This window comes from Corythoichthys intestinalis, chromosome 10 (genome assembly GCF_030265065.1).
Source record: "Corythoichthys intestinalis isolate RoL2023-P3 chromosome 10, ASM3026506v1, whole genome shotgun sequence".
NCBI classification, from domain to species: Eukaryota; Metazoa; Chordata; class Actinopteri; order Syngnathiformes; family Syngnathidae; genus Corythoichthys; species Corythoichthys intestinalis.
The window spans coordinates 56,944,373-56,967,331 of record NC_080404.1 but is presented as its reverse complement, the minus strand read 5'-3'; the positions used below and the strand labels follow the sequence as shown (position 1 = coordinate 56,967,331).

Below are 22,959 nucleotides of genomic sequence, written 5' to 3'. Positions count from 1 at the left end.
TTTGGCGGGGACTCAGAGTCCAAACGCCGAGGGACCGACCGAGCAACCATCTGCACCATTTGCCCTCGGCAAACAAAGGGGTTTTAAAAGGTAACTATTGCACGTTTTCTTTGGTAGGCGTTTTCAGGTGTCATCAATCAATATGGCATGTTGTGTTTGCATATTTTCTGTGCTGCTGTCGTGTCCGTGCGTGCTTAATTCAAGTAGTGTTCATTTGTCAATTAGCTATTTTTAGTAGCCGCATTAGCGGCTACTAACACACAACATGCTATATTGATTGATGACACCTGAAAATGTAGACGGCTACCAAAGAAAATGTGCAATAGTTACCTTTTAAAACCCCTTTGTTCGCCGAGGGCAAAAGGTGCAGGTGCTTGCTCGCTCGGTCCCTCGGCGTTTGGAGTCCCCGCCAAACATTGGTGACTACAGTTACTGGGTCATAGGGTTAGATTAGTAAACTGTGGGTACAGTTTAGTAATCTGTGGGTACAGATTGCTAAACTGTGGGTACAGATTGCTAATCTGTGGGAACAGATTGCTAAACTGTGGGTTCAGTTTAGTAATCTGTACCCAGATTTTATTTTTTCTACCCTGGCACCCGCGGGGCTCCGTAAAATTGAGCAAATCAGATGTGAATTAAGTAAATTGTAATAATACACTGCAAATTTGGGAGTAGCCCCTCCAAATCACAAAATAACTATCCAAAAACATGTATTATACTTCTTTGTACTGTCCTCACTGAGACCTTGGAGCTAACTCCTCGCTAGACGGCGAGCTAAGCTCCAAAATAACATGTCAGACGTCTGTGTGGTTTGCTGACTTGATTCAGCTGCTCATGACATCAACACTTGCAGAATAAAACTAAAATAAAATGAAATTAAATCAGTCTCAATAACAGCAATTCAAATTTACGTTTACAAGTAGCTGCGGATACAGCAATAACAAACGATTAGCTTGTATCAGTTAGCGTCTGTACATCATCAAAAACAATTGCATAAACTCCCCCCAAATATTCAACCACTTTTGAAAACGCACAATAAACAATACAAAATGGGTTATATACAGCCGTCGTGTCTGGATGCTTCACAAGCAACAAATGTGTGCGCAGGCTGTCTGTCACTCAGCTGCTCAGTGTGTGCGTATGTGCGGTTGGGCGGGCCTGTCTGTACATGCGTTTGGCGAGACGCAGGCGACGTAAAGCCAAAATCTTGTAAGTCAGGTCCTTCGTAACCTGGCGACTACCTGTATTGTATTTTTTAATTGATGGAAGATACACTGCCATCTGGTGGCAGCGTTGGGTCTTGCTGGACTGTCGCCTTGTATGACTAAGAGGCAGACTCAGAGTTTATGGATCAAGGATAGCTGCGCTCTGGTTTGGCCAACATAAGGCTATAAGTTGTTTCAGCTAATATGTTTGTATATGCATTTGCAATTACGTTTACAGCGACAGTTTGGAGTTACGTGTGAGTGATTTGCTACACTGCTGTCCAAAAGTATTTGCACCCCTGCAATTCTGTCAGATAATGCTCAATTTCTCCCAGAAAATGATTGCAATTACAAATGCTTTGGTAGTAATATCTCATTTATTTTGCTTGCAATGAAAAACACAAAAGACAATGGGTAAAAAATGTTTTTTTCAAAAATCATTAAAATTTTACACAAAACTCCATAAATGAGTCGGGCAAAAGTAGTGGCACACTCAGCCAAATACTTGGTAGCACAACCTTTAGACAAAATGACTGGGAACCAACCGCTTCCGGTATTCATCAATGAGTTTCTAACAATGCTCTGCTGGAATGTTAGACCATTCTTCTTTGGCCAACTGCTCCAGGTCTCTTAGATTTGAGGGGTTTTCAGATCTCTCAACAGGTGTTCTATGGGATTCAGGTCTGGACTCATTCACTTTAGAAGTCTCCAGTGCTTTCTCTCAAAGCATTTTCTAGTGCTTTTTGAAGTGTGTTTTGGGTCATTGTCCTGCTGGAAGACCCAGGACCTCTGAGGGAGACAGCTTTCTCACACTGGGCCCTACATTATGCTGCAAAATTTGTTGGTAGTCTTCAGACTTCATCATGCCATGCACACGGTCAAGCAGTCCAGTGCCAGAGGTAGCAAAGCAACTGCAAAAAATTAGGGAACCCCCACCATATTTGACTGTGGGGACTGTGTTCTTTTCTTTGAAGGGCTTGTGTGACGGCCCTGGCCGTTTAATAGTTAATTTTAGATTCTTCCAGTCAGCTGATCGTCTCCTCCACCAGCTGGCTGCTTCCCCTCCCACTGTGATGACAGCTGAACGACGCAGGACGGACCGACGACGTCGCTGCCGCAGATTGGCCACGAAAATAGGCGCCAAGCTTCAAAAACCTGCCACTGTCAACGCTCTGGGAGGTCGCATTTAACAGCATTGTGCTGCGGTCCTCCTCTCCAGCTGTTTGCTCGCCATTCACTCTCGTTTGCATTTGATCGCTAGTTTCATACACTCCCGCGTTTTCGGTGAGGTCTTTTGTGTTTATTCGTTATTGTATCGTTTTTATTCACCACTGTATATACTGTAAGAGCACTGAAGCAAGAAGGGGTAAGTCGCCATTTCTGTTCAACCCATTTTCTCCTGTTTTGTTTAGCGTAGGAAGCTAGGTTAGTGGCTGTCTTTTCTTTCTTTTTCATGATCAGGGTTTAGTTAGCAGGTGGGGTTTAAGTTTAGATTCCTTTTGTTTGTTGTTTTGGCCTGGGCTTACCCTGAAGCCGCGCTTCATCCACATTTTGTACATATTCATTGCGAGTTTGATTGTTGTGTAAATAAATTTGTGTCCACTTGTATATTTGTGTGGCTCGTTTTATGTTACGCCCTTAGCGAGCCGTCCGTGGGACGTAACAGCTTGTTTTTCCCTGTAAATTCTATATGATGCCTTTTCCCAAAAAGCTCTATTTTTGTCTCATCTGACCAGAGAACATTCTTCCTAAATGTTTCTGGCTTTCTCAGGTAGGTTTTGGCAAAATCCAGCCTGTTTTTTTTTTTTTTTTATGTCTCTGTGTCAGAATTGGGGTATTCCTGGGTATCCTACTATAAAGTCCCTCTTCATTCAGACGCCGACAGATAGTACAGGTTGACACTGTTGTACCCTCGGACTGCGGGACAGCTTGAACTTGTTTGGATGTTAGTCAAGGTTCTTTATCCACTATCCGCACAATCTTTCGTTGAAATCTCGTCAATTTTTCTTTTCCGTTCACATCTAGGGAGGTTAGCTACAGTGCTGTGGGCTTTACACTTATTGAGGACACTGCACACGGTAGACACGGGAACATTCAGGTCCTTGGAGATGGACTGTTAGCCTTGAGATTGCCCATGCTTCCTCACAGTTTTGCTTCTCAAGTCCTCAGACAGTTCTTTGGTTGTCTTTCTTTTTTCCATTCTCAATTTGGTACACACAAGGACACGGGACAGAGGTTGAGTCAACGTTAATCCATTTTAACTGGCTGCAAGTGTGATTTAGTTATGTGCCACAGGTAAGTAACAGGTGCTGTTAATTACACAAATTAGAGAAGCATCACATGATTTTTCCAAAGGGTGCCAATACTTTTGTCCGGCCCATTTCAGGAGTTTTGTGTGAAATGATAATGATTTAATTTTTTTTTTCCTCATTCTATTATGTGCTTTTTCATTGCAAGCAAAATGAATGAAGATATTACTACTAAAGCATTTATAATTGTAATCATTTTTTGGGAGAAATTGAGCATTATCTGAAAAATTGCAGGGGTGCCAATACTTTTGACCAACAGTCCAACAAACTCCGCCTATGGTTTCAAGTGGTTTATTGTTAAAATGTGTGTCATTTTGAACATAAGTGTTTTACAGCTTTACAAATTGTCAAAAGTGAAGGAACTAAAAAGCCTCAAAAAGCACAATTGATTGTTTGTTGTCTGTAAAGCTGAACAATTTCACGTTTAGTGAGGACAGAACACGTCATATTAATAAAGTAAAATCATCAAAGATACTGTGAGGTACAATAAGGTACTCTTTATGGGACTAAAAAAAGGAGAGGAGACAAAATGGCGAACGTCGAAATCACGTAAGTTCAGTATGTCGTAACATGGGGACTACCTGTACATTTGGAAAGCAAAACTCGCCTTGGTAGTTTTCTCCTGTCTTGCAATTTGACTTACACTGTCAGTCCTTGGCTTCTTGTCCAGCTAAATCTCAGTAACCTAGTCATACAGGCAATGCATAGTAAGGTGGGGCTCCGTGCTGACCCCCGGCTGCGCAGTCCTTGTGCCCGGAGAATCGGAAGCGCGCTTGTTCCTATGTTGGTGTGGCCTGCGTTGAGGTGGTCTTCTAAAAGATAGATTGTACGAGCGCCGGTAAGAGCCCAGCCTCTTCCACACTTTAAGCTGCGGTTCACTCGTCTGGCTTCTCCTGTGTTTGAGAGTCTCTCCACAGCTCGCCTTTATTTAATTAACGCAATTAAGGCACAAATACCCCGCTCAAACAGATTAAAATGACAGCACAGTGAAATGTGAACTTGTTGTGTTTTTCGGAGTTTTGTCGCCCTCTGCTGGCGCTTGGGTGCGACTGATTTTATAGGCTTCAGCACCCATGAGCATTGTGTAAGTAATTATTGACATCAACAATGGCGGGCTAGTAGTTTATTTTTGGATTGAAAATTTTACAAATTTTATTCAAACGAAAACATTTAGAGGGGTTTTAATGTAAAATTTCTATAACTTGTACTAACATTTATCTTTTAATAACTACAAGTCTTTCTATCCATGGATCGCTTTAACAGAATGTTAATAATGGTAATGCCATCTTGTTGAATTATTGTTATAATAAATAAATACAGTACTTATGTACCGTATGTGTTAGGTTTTGTGTTGGTTTCCTCCTAGCGTGTCCCCGTCAGTGTTGTTAATAACGGCATTACAATATAACGGCGTTACTAACGGCGTTATTTTTTTCAGTAGTGGGTAATCTAATTGATTACTTTTCTCATCTTGGCAACGCCGTTACCGTTACTGAGGACGGAAAGGCATGCGTTACTATATTGGTCGAAAAGTCTGAGGGAGACGGACTCACCGAGACGACAGAGCAGAGCAGGAGTAGGGAGGAGGCAAGAAAGTTGTGACGCCGAGCAAACGCGATGCTAGGTAGCTCCAATAATACATGTTGTAGCCGAGAGCTAGTACAAACTATGCCCGCATGTTATGGTAGATATGGTAGACATGGTAGATATCACATGTACTGTACATAGATATAACTAGATGCAAAATGACAGAGATGGCACTAAATGAGTTAGTAGACAGCCGCCATCTTAAAGCAGTAGACTTTTTAGGACGGCTCTGTTGTAGAGAACCTTCCTAGCGAACCTAAGTAACTTTTTATGTAAAATACTTCTAAATGGGCAAAATCTTGACTTGAATCTATCTTTAAATGATGAAACAGTTTTAAAATTTTCATATGTCGAAAGTAGAGAGAAGGGAACTAATGCAATAATGGGAGCAATTTTAACAACTTTTAACAGTTGATTCAGGGTAAAGGGTAAATTAGGGTAAAGAATTGGGCTCGGGCCAATTGTACCAAAAACCTTCACAAAAAACTTCACATAGTGTGGCCAATGTTTTTTTTTTTTTTTTTTCTTTTTTGAGGGGGAAAAAAAAGTGATTATCACCAATTACTTTGCCAAGTAACTAATTACTCTTACATTCAGGTAATTGAGTTACTAACGCAATTACTTTTTGGGAGAAGTAATTTGTAACTATAATTAATTACTTTTTTTCAGTAAGATTAACACTGGTCCCCGTGATTGCCTATTAATTTCACCTGTTTCACCTGCCTTCTCCTAGTTTATCTCTGAACTTGCATCCTCCTGTGCTCACCTGTTCCTCGTTGTCTCGTTACCCCTTGTCTGCGTGTGTGTATATAAGCTCCCAGTTTCTTTTCATTCCTTGTTGCGTCATTGTCAATGCCCATGTGCTCGTCAATGTCTGTGTCGGTGTCTGAGTCAAGCCCTGTCCAAGCCCTCGTGTATCAGTCCCTCCGATTTAAGTAAGTTTTGTTTGAATCTTGCCCTTTTGATCCCCAGTGCTTTTGGTTGTACTTCCTGTTTTTGTTAGATATCATTAAAACGTTTTTTGAGTTCACCGTCACCTGCCTTGCCGCTTTTTGGTTTCCCTGCAATTGGGTCCACACAACCTGCCTGCCTGCCTGCGTCCCTGACAGTATGTTGAATGTATATATCCATCTTGTGTCTTATCTTTCCATTCCAACATTAATTTACAGAAAAATATGGCATATTTTATAGATGGTTTTCATTGCGATTAATTGCGATTAATTACGATTAATTAATTTTTAAGCTGTAATTAACTCGATTAAAAATTTTAATCGTTTGACACCCCTACTAAATTTACATATTGATCAGACTAGACGGATGTTTGAACTAGGGCTGCAGCTATCGAATATTTTAGTAATCGAGTAATCGACTGAAAATTCTATCGATTAATCGAGTAATCGGATAAAACAAATATATTTTTAGGTGAAGAGCAATTATAAATATACATGAGAAAACAAGACATTTCATCTAGAACCATTTTCAGTCAATCCATGTCTTTATTTTTTATGTATATTGTTGAAAACAGCCAACAATTGCATCTCAGATGTAACTAGAATAAAAAAAAAGACTAATTCACTGCTTTCACTCAAAAAACTTTTAGATCTTGTTAAAAAATATATATATATATCTTACCAAAAAATGCCGTTACGCTTGATAACACACCACTTAAAAGTTGGGATTTTTTTCCTACGTGTTTCAATTGAGTTTCTATTTGTGTCAAGCCATTTTTAAGTTCTAGTTAAGTTTTAAGTTAGTCTAAACTGTAAGTCCTGATAGGATTTTGAGTTTTTGCAGTGTTCAAAATAAATGTATGATACAGGCTGTATTGGAGCACATTAGGGACCAGTGCTACTTGGTGTTTTATCCAGCAATGACTACTGAGCTAAAATTGACAGTTAGCATTATTGAATTTTTATTTTACACCCTCATCACTCCACAACGCTATGTTAAAGCCTGTATGTAAGACACGTTAGCCACGCATCGACAGTGGTCATAATTAATAGAAACCTAGCCCTCCGCAGGGCTAACGTTACGTGTGCTTGTGACAGTAACGTTAATCCTATTTATTAGCGCTTAGCGCTCTTTATTAGCGCTTAGCGCTCTACTCCTTTAAGATGGCGGCGGTTTACTAACGCTGCCCAGACGCGGCCGAGTCTGTCATTTCGCATCTAGTTCAACATACATGTGATCTCTATGAGACGCATCAGACGCTACCTGCTACCAACTAGCATTGTGCGGGCAAGTATTTAGCAACGTCGGCGTCGTGTGTAGCGGCTGTCTGCTGCAGTAAGTTTTGTTGTTGTTGTTTTTTTGCTTCGTCCTCTACGCACGTAACATCAGCGCGTTGTCCCGCATTAAAAGTAGTCCGAGCAAAACGTGATGGCTAGAGCTGTCAAAATAAACGAATACTCGAGGTGAATAAAATTACTCGGATCGGTTTTTAAACTCGAGTTGCTCGAGTATTCGTTTCAGCTCTAGTTTGAACAGCATTTTTTTTTTTTCTGTCAAGTGTTTCATTGTTAAAATGCTTGTCATTTTGAACATAAGTGTACATATTTGCGTTACAGCTTTAAAAATTGTCAAAAGTGAAGGAACTAAAAAGCCTCAAAAAGCAAAATTGCCTTGTTGATGTCTGTAAAGCTGAAAATTTTCACATTTAGTGAGGACAGAACATGTCATATTAATAAAGTAAAATAAAAACAAGACACTGTGAGGCACAATAAGGTACTGTTCATGAGATTTAAAAAAAAAAAAAAAAAAAAACCTACTGGAGAAAAAATGGCGGACGAGACTCCGACGTCGTAAAGTGAAAATCACATAAGTCGAGTACGTCGTAACCCGGGGACGACCTTGGAAAGCAAAACTCGCCTTGGTAGTTTTCTCATGTCTTGCAGTTTAAGTTTCGCTGTCAGTCCTTGGTTTATTGTCCAGCTAAATCTCAGTAACATAGTCACACAGGCAAGGCATAGTAAGGTGGGGCTCCGTGCTGACCCCCGGCTGCGCAGTCCTTGTGCCCGGAGAATCGGAAGCGCGTGCGTTCCTATGCTGGTGTGGCCTGCGATGAGGTGGTCTTCTAAAAGATAGATTGTACGAGCGCCGGTAAGAGCCCAGCCTCTTCCACACTTTTAGCTGCGGTTCACTCGACTGGCTTCTCCCGTGTTTCAGAGTCTCTCCACAGCTCGCCTCGCAACCCTCGTCTTGTTCGGAGCGGCGACAAAATGCCAGGAAGATTGCCAACCCTGCCAGCAGCACTGATAAGCCAATCACTACCATAATGGTGAATTCTGGGTCATGGGTGTCTAAAGAATAGGAGGGAGTGGTGGGGGCCGTTGCGGCGGTTGACACATTGAGCACAATGTCGTCCGTGGTGGAGGGGATGGTCAAGTTGGTTCCCAGATGACTGGTGTTCATCTTGCTGTTAGCCTGGTTTGAAAAGAAAAAACATGAGATTATCAGCTTCTTTGTTCATTTAGGAGCATGTTTTGATTTGATTGTGATTATACAATTGAGGACTTTCCTACTACCGTAATTTCTGGATTATAAGGTGCACCTGACTATAAGCCGCCACCCACCAAGTTTGACATGAAAACGGCATTTGTTCATAGATAAGCCGCACTGGTCTATAAGCCGCAGTTGTCCTCATTGTATTATGGGATATTTACACCAAAAGATATTAACTGGTAACACTTCATTTGACAATGGCATCATAAGACTGTCATGAGACCAAATGAACCACCATTAAGATTTGAACCAATTGGGTGCAAAGCCTTATTGTTTCTAAAAGCTTCATTTGGCCATCACTGCTCCCTTGGAGGAGAACGTCAACCTCTGCTGCCACCTGCTTTCAACACTGTTGTCATCCAACATTCCTCCTAGCATGCAGTGCGGCGCTACAGATGTAAATAACAATCATGTTCTGTGCTAATTATTTCTTCAGTTACTGTTCCAGTTGTTTCATTAATTGCTAGTTATGGTATTTGGTAACATTTTCTTGAAGAGTGGTGCCATAATACTGTCATATAACAGTCATAATTATTACATGACAGTGTCATAAGCATTAATGAATGCTTATAATAGAGGTCAGTTAGTGTCATCCAGCAAATTATCTCACTTTTGAATGGCCGTAAAAGATCTGAACAGGACATAAATGGAGTTAGTGAAATAATATGCCACATGACACAAATTGACATCTGTCATAAGCATTCAGTAATGCCCATGACAGTGTCATGTCATCATTATGATGTTCTTATGACAGTCTTATGATGTCGCTGTCAAATAAAGTGTTACCCATTAAGTCAAATAAATCAACAAATAAGCCGCACTGGACTATAACCCGCAGGATTCAAAATGACGGAAAAAAGTAGCGGCTTACAGTCCGAAAATTAGGGTATTCACTAGGGCTGCAGCTATCGAATATTGGAGTAGCCGATTAATCGATGGACTAGTTAGTTCGAATAATCGAGTAATCGGTTAAGGAACATGAAAAATGAAAAATGATTGAGCTGAGCCTCAAACGGTATAAGTATATTTTAAAAAATGAGGATCTATGTAAAATAAACGAACAATTGGCAAACTTACATAGAAAAAGTCCACTAGCTTAAATGCTATAAAATGCCTTTTTGCGTGTTTTTTTTTTACAATGCTCTTAAAAATGGTTAAGACACATGTTCCCACAAAAAAGGCTAAATATACCTATAAACTAAATTATGAATGCATTAAAAAACAGCTCAAACAAAAACTTTTTTAAAAAAAGCTTACGTTGGTCTTAACAGGGAGCAGTTGGATTCAGCCATGTGAAAAGAGGCAGACCAGAGGGCAGTGTATCCACCCTAATCAATAAATCTAAATGCAAACACTTTCAAAATAAACCATTACAACGCCACTTTAATTAAACAAGTACTCGAGGCAACAAAATTTAATTCGAATATTTTTTTCTAATCGAATACTCGAGTTAATCGATTAATCGTTGCAGCACTCGTATTCACACACATGCACAAATACATGATTAAACAGTGCATAGTTGTGCATATTTGGCAAGTATTTGACATTTGGAGCAATTAGGTGGCTATTAAATCAAGGTTAGACAGCCAGCGCTTGACAGGATTTTCCTCAGTGCAAAACAAATTGGTTTATTAAAAAGGCCCTTGTAAAATGCACGGCGCCCACCTCTTCTACCCAGGTCTCCAATTAGCCCTCTTTCTTTCTCCGCGCCCCCATCTTCAGCACGGTAACATTTGTAAATGTCATCGTTCTTAATGCAGCGGAGACAAAGCGTAGCTTATCGGTTTCACGGAAACACACTGGGATGTGAAATTATTTTCATGACTAAATGCCAGGATAGTTGCGAGGCAGGTCATTGGAGCAAAAGGCTTGTGAAGGAGTCCCTTCATTAGTCTGTGACTTAAACGCGCGCAATACTTTTAATGGGGACACGCAAACGTACAAAGTTGTTGGCGTATTTTTTATTTGCTGTAACTCTTGTTTATACTTTAGACCAAGTAGGCAATCTGTGACATGTCCCAATCTTTATACAGGTAGTCCCCACGTTACGACGTACACTACGACTCATAGACTTCATAATATATTGACGTGACACTAAGCCTGTCGCGATATGCAATAAGTCAAACAGTCGGAACGCAAAGTACAAAGACAGCGCAGGGATGATGAGACGGGCACAGGTCCCGGAACATACGCAGAAAATGGTGCTGAAAACAACACGCAAATGCCCACTTGCCATGCTGTGGGACTTACAAGTCTCAATTTCAGATAATATCCATGGTAGAAAATTAAAGATGTCCCGATCGATAGTCCGATCACGTCATTTTCAAAGTATCGGAATCGGCAAAAATATATCGGACATGCCTTTTTTTAATATATATGTTTTTTATTTAAATCATTTTCTAATTGTATTTAACGTTACATACAAAATGTCTTACACTTATCCAGAGTAGTTTTGGCTTAAAGTAGAGCTATCAAATTTATTGCGATAACGGCGGGAATTAATTTTTTTTAATTAATCACGTTAATAATTAACGAATGAGTTGCATGACCCACTCACGCATTTTCGCGTTCAATCTATAAAAACGCCGTTTTACCTATAGATAGCGCTAAAAGGCTGCGTATAATGAGTAGAGAGAATTTCGACAGCCTTTGGAGCCATTTTTTATGTGGCTAAAGCCTTACAATACCTCTCTCAGCAATTAAATATAACGTGGGAATGTGGGGAAGACAGGCAGTAATTGATCATTTTCTTAACACCCTATGTTGTTTCCCAACGCAGAGAAGATCAGTTTGTAGCCCTACGCACAGTCATGGTTGCACTTCCATCATGCATTTGGGCAGAAGTTAAATGGCTGTAATATCATTTACTGAAAGCTCAACAAATACACTAGATGGCAATATTTAGTCACAATATACAAAGTCACATTTATCCTTTAAGAATTACAAGTCTTTCTATCCTCTCACAGAAAGAATGTTAATAATGTAAATGCCATCTTGAGGATTTATTGTCATAATAAACAAATACAGTACTTATGTACTGTATGTTGAATGTATATATTCGTCCGAGTTTTATTCATTTTTTTCTTAATGCATTGCCAAAATGTATATGATCGGGAAAAATTATCGGGAATGATCGGAATTGAATCGGGAGTAAAAAAAAAAGCAATCGGACCGGGAAATATCGGGATCGGCAGATACTCAAACTAAAATGATCGGGATCGGATCGGGAGCAAAAAAACATGATCGGAACAACCCTAATATATGTTATGACAACAATTTACAATTATTTAGGCTATACTCTGCACAGCATGGGCAATTTGACTTTGGCATAAGAACGGAACTTATTCATAACACAGGGACCACCCGTATTTGTAATTATTTATTAAGAGTGTCACGGTATTTGGATGGTGACTGTACGGGCATCACTGAGTCCACGCAGTCCGACAGCAAATACGTTTGAGTTAAAAATAAATAAATAATAATCTATGTCAGTTAGTCCTCCTCAAATCCAGAGGGCGATAGATGTTATGCGCCTACATAACAACCGACATTAGGGGAAAAAGAAGGCAAACGAAAACAGATGAAGACGTTATCATTGATCACCAGTAGTGGGTGAAGTAATGATTTTTTTTTTACTTAAATAAAATTACAGATACAGGGCTTGGCTTAACAAACTAAAAAAAATCCAGAATTTATCTTAATGGCGGATTACAAGAAACCATCAGGTGCATACCGCCGCCTACTGTACAAGACATATGTAGTAAATAACAATAAATATTCATTTTCTGTGCTAAATATTTCTTCAGAGACTGTTCCAGTTGTTTCATTAATTGCTAGTTATCGTATTTAGGAATACTTTATTTGACAGTGGCATCATAATACTGTCATAAAACCAAATGAACCACCATGAAGCTTTGACCAATTCTCTGCAATTTTTCATTGCATCAAGCTGCTTCATTTGGCCATCACTGCTCCCTTGGGGGAAACAGTCAACCGCTGCTGCCACCTGCTGTCAACACTGTTGTCGTCCAACATGCCTCCTGCCATGCAGTGCAGCCCTACATATGTAGAACAATCAAAATTCATGTTCCGTGCTACATATCTCTTCAGTTAATGTTCCAGTTGTTTCATTAATTGCTAGGTATGGTATATAGGAACACTTTATTTGACAGTGGTGCCATAAGACGAAATGAACCACCATGAAGCTTTGAACCAATTGGCTGCAAAGAGGCTTCATCTGGCCATTACTGCTCCCTTGGGGGAGACAGTCCACCTGCTGCTGACACCTGCTGTCAACTCTGTTGTCGTCCAACATGCCTCCTAGCATGCATTGCAGCGCTACATTTGTAATTAACAATCGGAATTCATGTTCGGAGCTAAATATTTCTTCAGTTACTGTTCCAGGTGTTTCATTAATTGCTATTTATGGTATTTGGTACCACGCTATTTGACAGCGGAATCATAATCCTGTCATAAGACCAAATGAAGCACCATGAAGCTTTGGACCAATTGGCTGCAAAGAGGCTTCATTTGGCCATTACTGCTCCCTTGAGGGAGACAGTCCACCTTCTGCTGCCACCTGCTGTCACCACTGTTGTCATCCAACATGCCCCCAAGCATGCATTGCAGCACTACAGATGTAATTAACAATCAAAATTTGTGTTCTGTGCTAATTATTTCTTCAATTACTGTTGCAGTTGTTTCATTAATTGCTAGTTATGGTATTTGGAAACACTTTATTTGACAGTGGCATCATAATACTGTCATAAGACCAAATTGCTTCAAGAAGCCTCATTTGGCCATCACTGCTCCCTTGGGGGAGACAGTCCACCCCTGCTGCCACCTGCTGTCAAAACTCTTTTCATCCAACTGCCTTCTAGCATGGATTGCAGCGCTCCAGATGTAAATAACAATAAAAATTCAGGTTCTGTGCTATTTATTTCTTCAGTTACTGTTCCAGTTGTTTCATTAATTGCTACTTATGGTATTTGGTAACACTTTATTTGACAGTGAAGCCATAAAACTGTCATAAGACAATCATAATTATGACATGACACTGTCGTGAGCATTAATGAATGCTTATAACACATGTCATTTAGTGTCATCTGGCAAATTATCTCACTTTTGAATGAATGTAAAAGATCCAAGCTGGACATAAATGGAGTTAGTGACAATTTGCCGATGACGCTTAATGACATCTGTCAAAAGCATTTGGTAATGCATATTTCAGTGTCATGCCATAATTATGCCGCCGCTGTCAAACAAATTGTTACTTATCACCCAAATAAATCAACAAATAAGGTACAGAATTCAAAAGCAGGGGGGAAAAGTAGCTGCTTATAGTCCGAATATTAATCATTAATAGTAATCATTATTATCAGTAATCATTCTTGTAACATACCGATATTATATAGTTTCAGTATATTTCGACAATCTTTAGAAATTTGTATACTTACAGCCCCACGTTTCTCTGGACCAGCTCCTGTAACTAAGGTCAGACCTGTTCCTTGGCTCCTCACTTGTTTTCCCCCCTAAAACTGTTCCTTTCCCAGACACAAGAGGGGAAAAACTGGGGAGGAGGAGGGCAGCAATGAGGGGTAAGGGTGAACCGTGGGGAACGGCATCAGAGAGTAAACATCTTACTTTTGTTTCTTACTATGGAAAGACAGTAAATTATGCAGAGACGCAGTGGTCAACTACTGTTTGCTCACTGACAACATGCGTCTTTACCTTTCTAACATCTGGCTGTTCAATTTACTTTCCCGCGTTTATGCACCCCCTTTTAAGGCCTAAGTGGTGCAGTCCACTGTGTAATACCCTATTCATCACTCACCAATCTGACCCCCCAGACTTTTTTTTTTCTGTTTTCTACCCCTCCCCTCTCCTCCTCTTTCTTCCCGCTTCTCCACATCGCTTTATAAAGCTAATGAGACTGAAGTCGGGCCCCTCTTCGATGTGCTCGTGAGAGAGCAAAGAAGGACACACAAAGTAAGAGGGAGCAAGAGTGGTGTGTGTTTGTGTGTGTGGCCGTGTCGGCGCACATGCATACCTGAGCAAATGTGCTTGACTGTGTCGTAATGCCATTTAATATGCACTTTGTGAGCACCGCTGTGGGTTTTGCCACATCCACAGAGGAGCACAAGTGAGCAATGAAGTCGGCCTCATCCTGTGCCAACAAGATTTCGAGATTCAGAAGTCAGTCTCATGACATGGTCCATTCAAGCGTGCTCCACTTTTTATCAGCGTATGCTCCAAGGAGCCGTGCTGTCTGCGCTCGGCTTCTTGCTGCTTCTGGACGTATGCCCGCCGCACCGAGAGTGAGAAGTGCTTTCTTGATACCGAGCTGTGCAGGGTTGTTGTGTTGTTGTGGCAACAAGATGCTGGCTGCTAGAGGCTCCACACAAAAGACGGATATCAACCTTTTATAAATGGTTGTAAATTGTCAGATAAGGAAATACAGTGGTATGAAAAAGTATCTGAAACTTTTGGAATTTCTCACATTTCTGCATAAAATCACCATCAAATGTGATCTGATCTTTGTCAAAATCACACAGATAAAAAAACAGTATCTGCTTTAACTAAAACAACACAAACATTTATAGGTAGTCATATTTTAACCTATTCACTCCCGGTGCAACCCCCTTCGCTCCCGGCCGTTTTCCTGGATATTGGCAAGGCCCACAGAAAATTCTGTTTTATTGCTATTAGGGCTGTCAAAATTATCGCGTTAACGGGTGGTAATGAATTTTTTTAATTAATCAAGTTGAAATATTTGACACATTTAACACACATGCCCTGCTCAAGCAGATTAAAATGACAGCACAGTGTCATGTTTATTTGTTACTTGTGTTTTTTGTTTTCTCGCTCTCTGCTGGCGCTTGAGTGCGACTGATTTTATGGGTTTTAGCACCATGAGTATTGTGTAATTATTGACATCAACAATGGCGAGCTACTGATTTATTTTTTGATGGAAAATTTTACAAATAATAAAACGAAAACATTAAGAGGGCTTTTAATATAAAATTTCTATAACCTGTACTAACATTTATCTTTTAAGAACTACAAGTCTTTCTATCCATGGATCGCTTTCACAGAATGTTAATAATGTTAATGTCATCTTTTTGATTTATTGTTATAATAAACAAATACAGTACTTATGTAGAGTATGTTGAATGTATATATCCGTCTTGTGTCTTATCTTTCCATTCCAACAATAATTTACAGAAAAATATGGCATATTTTATGGGTGGTTTGAATTGCCCATTAATTGCGATTAATTAATTTTTAAGCTGTGATTAACTCGATTACAAATTTTAATCGTTTGACAGCCCTAGTTGCTATATATACATGGAACCCATCAAAAGAAAGACTCTCTTCTTTCAGCAGGAAAAAAAAGTTAGTTCATATCTTTTTCCATTCTTTAGAAATCAGCATTAGAAAATAGCTTTTGAAATCTTTTGATCGCAAAGCTTAGCTTTTGATAGCAAACTAACTATTTATTTACACATAACTAACACATAACTAAGAGATGATGCTGTTGTGGCCGCGACAGGCGGGGTAAACTTTTCCCTCATCGCCACCTGTCTCTGCTCGGCGAGCAACACGGACTCAACAGCATCGTGCGCTGCACTGGTGGTCCCGGTCGTTCTGTCTGGTCGTCCAGCGCCTGGCATCCCGGGCATCCTCCCGGCTGTTCTGCTCAGTCATCCGCCACCTGGCATCCTGGAGGTCCATTCGGTCGTCTACCGCCGGCAGCCCGGCCATGCGGCCCGGTCGTTCCTTCCGTTGAATCTGGTTGCGGGTCTTACCAAATACGCTACTGCCCTCCAGTGGCCAGTTTTATTGCTTTAAAATGTATTTTCAGCTTTGTGCTTTGGAGCTAAGTTGAATCAGAACCTAGAGATGTATCTTGTGAAAAAGAAAAAAAAAAACGTTAAAGACGGATAAATACGTCTTTGGGACACTGAAACAATTAAAAAATAGAACACATTTATACGTTTTTGAGAGCAAATGAGTTAATTAGGATAGTATGCAGATTGCAGACAATGACAGAAGGGGGAAAAATAAGTTAGTGAACCATCACATTTAATATTTTATGGCCCCGCTTGGCAGCAATAACGTCAAACAGATGCTTCCCATAGCTGCAGATCAGTCTGACACATCGATCAGGAATAATCTTGGCCCATTCTTCTCTACAAACCTTCTGTAATTTAGTCAGATTACTGGGATGTCTGGCGTGAATCGCTGTCTTTAGGTCATGCCACAGCATCTCAATGGGGTTTGAGTATGGACTTTGACTTGGCTACTCCTGAAAGTGTATTTTGTTCTTCTGAAACCATTCTGAAGTTGATTTACTTCTGTGTTTTGGATCGTCTTGTTGCAGCGTCCATCCTCTTTTTAGCTTCAACTGTCGGACAGATGGCTTCAGGTTTTCCTACAAAACATCCTTTTGAATTTATTCATCTATTAATGATTGCAAGTTGTCCAGGCCCTGAGGAAGCAAAACAGCTCCAAATCATGATGCTCCCTCCACCATGCTTTAATTTAGGGATGAGGTGTTGATGTTGGTGAGCTGTTCCATTTTTCCTCCACACATGGCATTGCCCGTTACTCCGAAACAATTCAACTTTGGTTTCATCAGTCCACAAAATATTTTGCCAAAATGTCTATGGAGTGTCCAAGTGCGTTTTTGCAAATATTAAACAAGCAACAGTCTTTTTTTTAAGACAGCAGTGGCTTCCTCCCATGAACACCATTCTTGCCCATTGTTTCATATATAGTTGAGATATTGGACTGTGCCAGTGATTTCTGTAAGTCTTTAGCAGACACTCTAAGGTTCTTTTTTTACCTCTCTGAGTATTCTGTGCTGAACTCTTGGTGTGATCTTTGGTGGACGGCCACTCCATGGGAGAGAAGCAACAGTGCCAAACTCTCTCCAATTGTAAACAACTTCTCTGACTGTTTATTGATGAACATCCAGACTTTTAGAGATGATATCTATCCTTTCCCAGCTTTATACAAATCAACAGTCCTTGATCGCAGGTCGTCAGAAAGCTCTTTTGACCGAGCCATGATGCACATCATACAATGCTTCTCATCAAGACAATTCTTACCAGGTGTGTGTTTTATAGTGGGCAGAGCAGCTTTAAACCACTCATCAGTGATTGGGTACACTCCTGACTTAAATTGTTTGGGAAAAATTGGTTTCAATTGCACTTTAAGTCTTCTTAGGCAGAGGGTTCACTTACTTATTCTTCACCCTTCTGTCATTGTTTGCATGCTATCCTCATTAAAATATGAAGAGTAGTGTTTAATTTTATAATTATGTCATTTTAATTCTGGGGTGGACAGTTAGAATGACATATTTTGTCTTTTTGTGTGCTTTTTTAGGTACAAGCTACAGATGCAGACCAGGGAGAAAATGGACTCGTCCTCTATCGGATTATTTTTGGTAAGCAGACATCAAGGAATGGTCGAGATTTTCTTTTGGGGCTTTGTGCCGCTTTCCTCGCTTGCATCCCGAGTGTCCGCCATTCTGAACTTTCCACGCATATGTTTTTTTTAAACCCTTCATTATATGTCGACAGGATGGTGTGCTCGTCGATGCATTTACGTCATCGATTACTTCGGGACAGCTCTAGTTAAATTGGTCAGTGGAGTTAATTTCAACAAATTCCGTACAGTTTGTTCATAGATTTCAAAATTATATGGATGGGACACGGGGCGTGGGGCCGATTAATAGGGGGCCTGCATTGTTGGCGTGGCCGTCAAAGCTGACCGAGTGGAGTCTCAGACCAATAGCTTTTTTCTTTGAAAATTTTTGTATATAAATGCTTGAATCCCCAAATTCTTTATAGATATGGACGTAAAACCGTCTCGATACTTGGTTAAAAGCAAAAAAAAAAAAAAAAAAAGTGCAATTGGGATTTGTTCTACGTAAATATGTCATAGTAAGATGCTAGTCTGTTAGTCAATGTGGCGGCCCCCATATGTAAACAGGGCGTTTCCTGTGAAAATTCTTGTGAATAAATGCTTAAATCCCTGAATTCTTTATAGATATGGACGCAAAACCGTCTTGATTCTTGGTTAAAAGCAACCAAAAAAAACGTGCAGTTAGGATTTATTTTAAAATGATAAATATGTTGAAGTACAATGCTAGTCTGTTAGTCAATGTAGCGTCTGCCATATGTAAACAGAGCTTTTCCGGTGAAAATTCTTATGAATAAATGTTTAAATTCCTGAATTCTTTATTGATATGGACGCAAAACCGTCTTGATTCTTGGTTAAAAGCAACCAAAAAAAACGTGCAGTTAGGATTTATTTTAAAATGATAAATATGTTGAAGTACAATGCTAGTCTGTTAGTCAAAGAAGCAAGCGCCGTGTGTAAAACAGAGCTTTTCCGGTGAAAATTCTTGTAAATGAATGTTTAAATCCCTGAATTCTTTAAAGATATGACGGGAAACGGTTTCAATTCTTGGTTAAAAGCAAAAAAAAAAAACAAAAAAAAACGGGCACTTAGCATTTATTTTACGTAAACATGTCGAAGTGCGATGTCAGTCTGTTAGCCAATGTAGCAACCGCCATATGTAAACAGAGCTTTTTTTGTTGAAAATTCTTGTGAATAAATGCTTAAATCCCAGAATTGTTTTTTTGTAGATATGGACGTACTGTAAAACCGTCTCGATTCTTGGTTAAAAGCAAAAAAAAAAAAAAAAAACGAAAACGGGCAGTTAGCATTTAGTTTAGGTAAACATGTCGAAGTGTGATGCTAGTCTGTTTGTCCATGTGGCGGCTTCCATATGTAAACGGTGCTTTTCTGGTGAAAATTCTTGTAAAAGAATGTTTAAATCCCTGAATTCTTTAAAGATATGACATGAAACCATCTCGATTCTTGGTTAAAAGCAAAAAAAAAAAAAAACGGGCAGTTAGCATTTATTTTACGTAAACATGTCGAAGTGCGATGCTAGTCTGTTTGTCCATGTGGCGGCCTCCATATGTAAACGGTGCTTTTCTGGTGAAAATTCTTGTAAAAGAATGTTTAAATCCCTGAATTCTTTAAAGATATGGACGTGAAACGGTCTCGATTCATGGTTAAAAGCAAAAAAAAAAACGGGCACTTAGCATTTATTTTACATACACATGTCGAAGTGCGATGTCAGTCTGTTAGCCAATGTAGCAGCTGCTATATGTAAAACAGCTTCTCTGGTGAAAATTCTTGTGAAAAATTGCTTAAGTCCCTGAATTCTTTGTAGATATGGATGTAAAACTGTCTCGATTCTTGGTTAAAAGCAAAAAAACAGGCACTTAGCATTTATTTTACGTAAACATGTCAAAGTGCAATGCGAGTCTGTTAGTCCATGTAGCGGCTGCCATCTGTAAAGCAGAGCTTTTCTGTAGAAAATTCTTGTGAATAAATGCTTAAATCCCTGAATTCTTTATAGATATGGACGTAAAACAGTCTCGATTCTTGGTTAAAAGAGCAAAAATAAACGGGCAGTTAGCATAAATTTTACATAAATATGTCGAAGAATGATGCTAGTCTGATAGACAGTGTGGCAGCAGCCTTACAAGAAACAACTTTTTACGTTGAAAATTCTTGTGAAAAAAACGAAAAATATATAAATTACCTTGAATCTTCGAACAAATCACTCCTGAGACAATACTTCCTCTTTGTATGTGGTGCAGCTTTCGTACTTTTTCAACCTAAATCCGGCGTTGGATCGCTGCATGTGTCGCTGCGACCTGCTGCGAATAACTGAAACGGTGCCTGCTTAGCGTACAATGAAGTTGCGAGGTTGTCATGAATCGTCATATTTCGAGAATGTCGTCAAATTTAACGTCGGATGTCGAAAGGATCGTACGTCGAAGCGATCGTATGTCGAGGTACCACTGTAGAAAGGAGAACATTTACGAGTAAAAGGGTGCTATGTCGTGACTCAATAAAGGTGTGGAAGCACTGGTCAGGTACATCACAGATTCTGTGATCAATGCCACAAATAGATATTTTTTTTCAGTAGCTATCTGAAAATGAAACATCCATTTTCATACCTTTCACATTTGCACTTCAAACAGATGATAGTGACTTACTTTCTTGTTGAACTCCGAGGCAATATGAAATCCTTTTTGCTCAAATCTGTGTTTTTACGTGTCTGTGTTTTATTACAGGTAATAGTCTAAATCATTTCACCATTGACAAACAAACAGGCCTACTGACCAGAGGCCTCCGCCCTTTGGATAGAGAGACAAGCAGCTCTCATGTATTAGAAGTTGAAGCTTACAACAGTGACGAGGGGAGCATGAGGAGCTCTGTACGGGTAAGCAGATTGCGGGTCGTTAACATCGTGGTGACTCTGACAATTACTGGAATTAGTTTAACAAACAGTCCAGCAGAATGCAAATGCTGTTGTGAAATAATGACCAAATTATTTTATTAGCTAGGGTATGGATATTTTGAAGGTACAGTGGGGCAAATAAGTATTTAGTCAACCACCAATTGTGCAAGTTCTCCTACTTGAAAAGATTAGAGAGGCCTGTAATTGTCAACATGGGTAAACCTCAACCATGAGAGACAGAATGTGGGGGAAAAAAACCCAGAAATCACATTGTTTGATTTTTAAATAATTTATTTCCAAACTAGAGTGGAAAATAAGTATTTGGTCACCTGCAAACAAGCAAGATTTCTGGCTGTCAAAGAGGTCTAACTTCTTCCAACGAGGTCTAATGAGGCTCCACTCGTTACCTGCATTAATGGCACCTGTTTTAACTCATTATCGGTATAAAAGACACCTGTCCACAATCTGTCGCGCTCCAAACTCCACTATGGCCTGGACCAAAGAGCTGTCGAAGGACACCAGAGACAAAATTGTAGACCTGCACCAGGCTGGGAAGACTGAATCTGCAATAGGTAAAACGCTTGGTGTAAAGAAATCAACTGTAGGTGCAATTATTAGAAAATGGAACACATACAGGACCACTGATAATCTCCCTCGATCTGGGGCTCCATGCAAGATCTCACCCGTGGCGTCAAAATGATAACAAGAACGGTGAGCAAAAATCCCAGAACCACATGGGGGGACCTTGTGAATGACCTACAGAGAGCTGCGACCACAGTAACAAAGGCTACTATCAGTAACACAATGCGCCGCCAGGGACTCAAATCCTGCACTGCCAGACGTGTCACCCTGCTGAAGCCAGCACACGTCCAGGCCCGTCTGCGGTTCGCTAGAGAGCATTTGGATGATCCAGAAGAGGATTGGGAGAATGTGTTATGGTCAGATGAAACCAAAAGAGAACTATTAAGTAGAAACACAGGTTCTCGTGTTTGGAGGGAAAAAAATACTGAATTGCACCATACCCACTGTGAAGAATGGGGTTGGAAACATCATGATTTGGCGCTGTTTTTCTGCAAAGGGACCAGGACGACTGATCTGTGTAAAGCAGGGATGTCCAAACTTTTTGCAATGGGGGCCAGATTTGGAGTGGTAAAAATGTGGGGACCGACCTTGAGTGACGTCCTTTATGTAGAACAATATATTTAAGCAAATTTTAGCCATTCTGTGTATCACATTTGCTTTATTTATTTATTATTTTTTTAGTTAATAATTTCAACAATCTTGCAACTAGCCTTTGTGGCGCTCTCTTTCATCTCTCGGGCTTTTGCAAAATACTGCTGCTGTAAAATTAAACTAACTTCAAGTACTGCTGCCTTTTAGTGGGTAAATGAGGAGCAGCATGGTAGCAGTACTGCTGACCGATTTATTAGATCTGTGTGCGGGCCAGACGTTATTGATTTTATGACAGAGGCTGGGGGCCGGATGAAATTTGACCGCGGGCCGCATTTGGCCCCCGGGCCGGACTTTAGACATATCTGGTGTAAAGGAAAGAATGAATGGGGACATGTATCGAGAGATTTTGAGTGAAACTCTCCTTCCGTCAGCAAGGGCATTGAAGATTAAACGTGGCTGGGTCGTTCAGCATGATAATGATCCCAAACACACAGCCAGGGAAACAAAGGAGTGGCTTCGTAAGAAGCATTTCAAAGTCCTGGAGTGGCCTAGCCAGTCTCCAGATTTCAACCCCATAGAAAATCTGTGGAGGGAGTTGAAAGTCCGTGTTGCCCGACGACAGCCCAAAACATCACTGCTCTAGAGGAGATCTGCATGGAGGAATGGGCCAAAATACCGGTTGCAGTGTGTGAAAAGCTTGTGAAGAGTTACAGAAAACATTTTGCCTCCATTATTGCCAACAAAGGGTACATAACAAAGTACTGAGATGAACTTTTGGTATCGACCAAATACTTACAGTATTTTCCACCATGATTTACAAATAAATTCTTTAAAAATCAAACAATGTGAA

General features: G+C 40.1%; 2 protein-coding genes across 7 annotated transcripts in view; one reads left to right on the top strand and one right to left on the bottom strand.

Annotated features, from left to right (window-relative positions):
• Window positions 1–22,959, top strand: part of cdh23 (cadherin-related 23) — a 494,731-nt gene that overhangs the window by 337,864 nt on the left and 133,908 nt on the right. For all 6 annotated transcript variants that reach the window (XR_009064688.1, XM_057848926.1, XM_057848928.1 and 3 more), the window contains 2 exons: window positions 17,993–18,053; window positions 20,770–20,918. Coding sequence is in view for 5 of the 6 variants with exons in the window: in XM_057848926.1 (XP_057704909.1) it covers window positions 17,993–18,053; window positions 20,770–20,918 (210 nt within the window). In the remaining variant the exon portion in view is untranslated. The remainder of the gene's footprint in view (window positions 1–17,992; window positions 18,054–20,769; window positions 20,919–22,959) is intronic.
• LOC130923312 (uncharacterized protein C10orf105-like) lies at window positions 6,780–14,163 on the bottom strand. The gene is made up of 2 exons (XM_057848935.1): window positions 14,059–14,163; window positions 6,780–8,524 (listed from the first exon to the last, which is right to left on the bottom strand). Exon 2 carries the CDS (start codon window positions 8,510–8,512, stop codon window positions 8,033–8,035), a length of 480 nt encoding a protein of 159 aa, XP_057704918.1. The 5' UTR covers window positions 8,513–8,524; window positions 14,059–14,163; the 3' UTR covers window positions 6,780–8,032.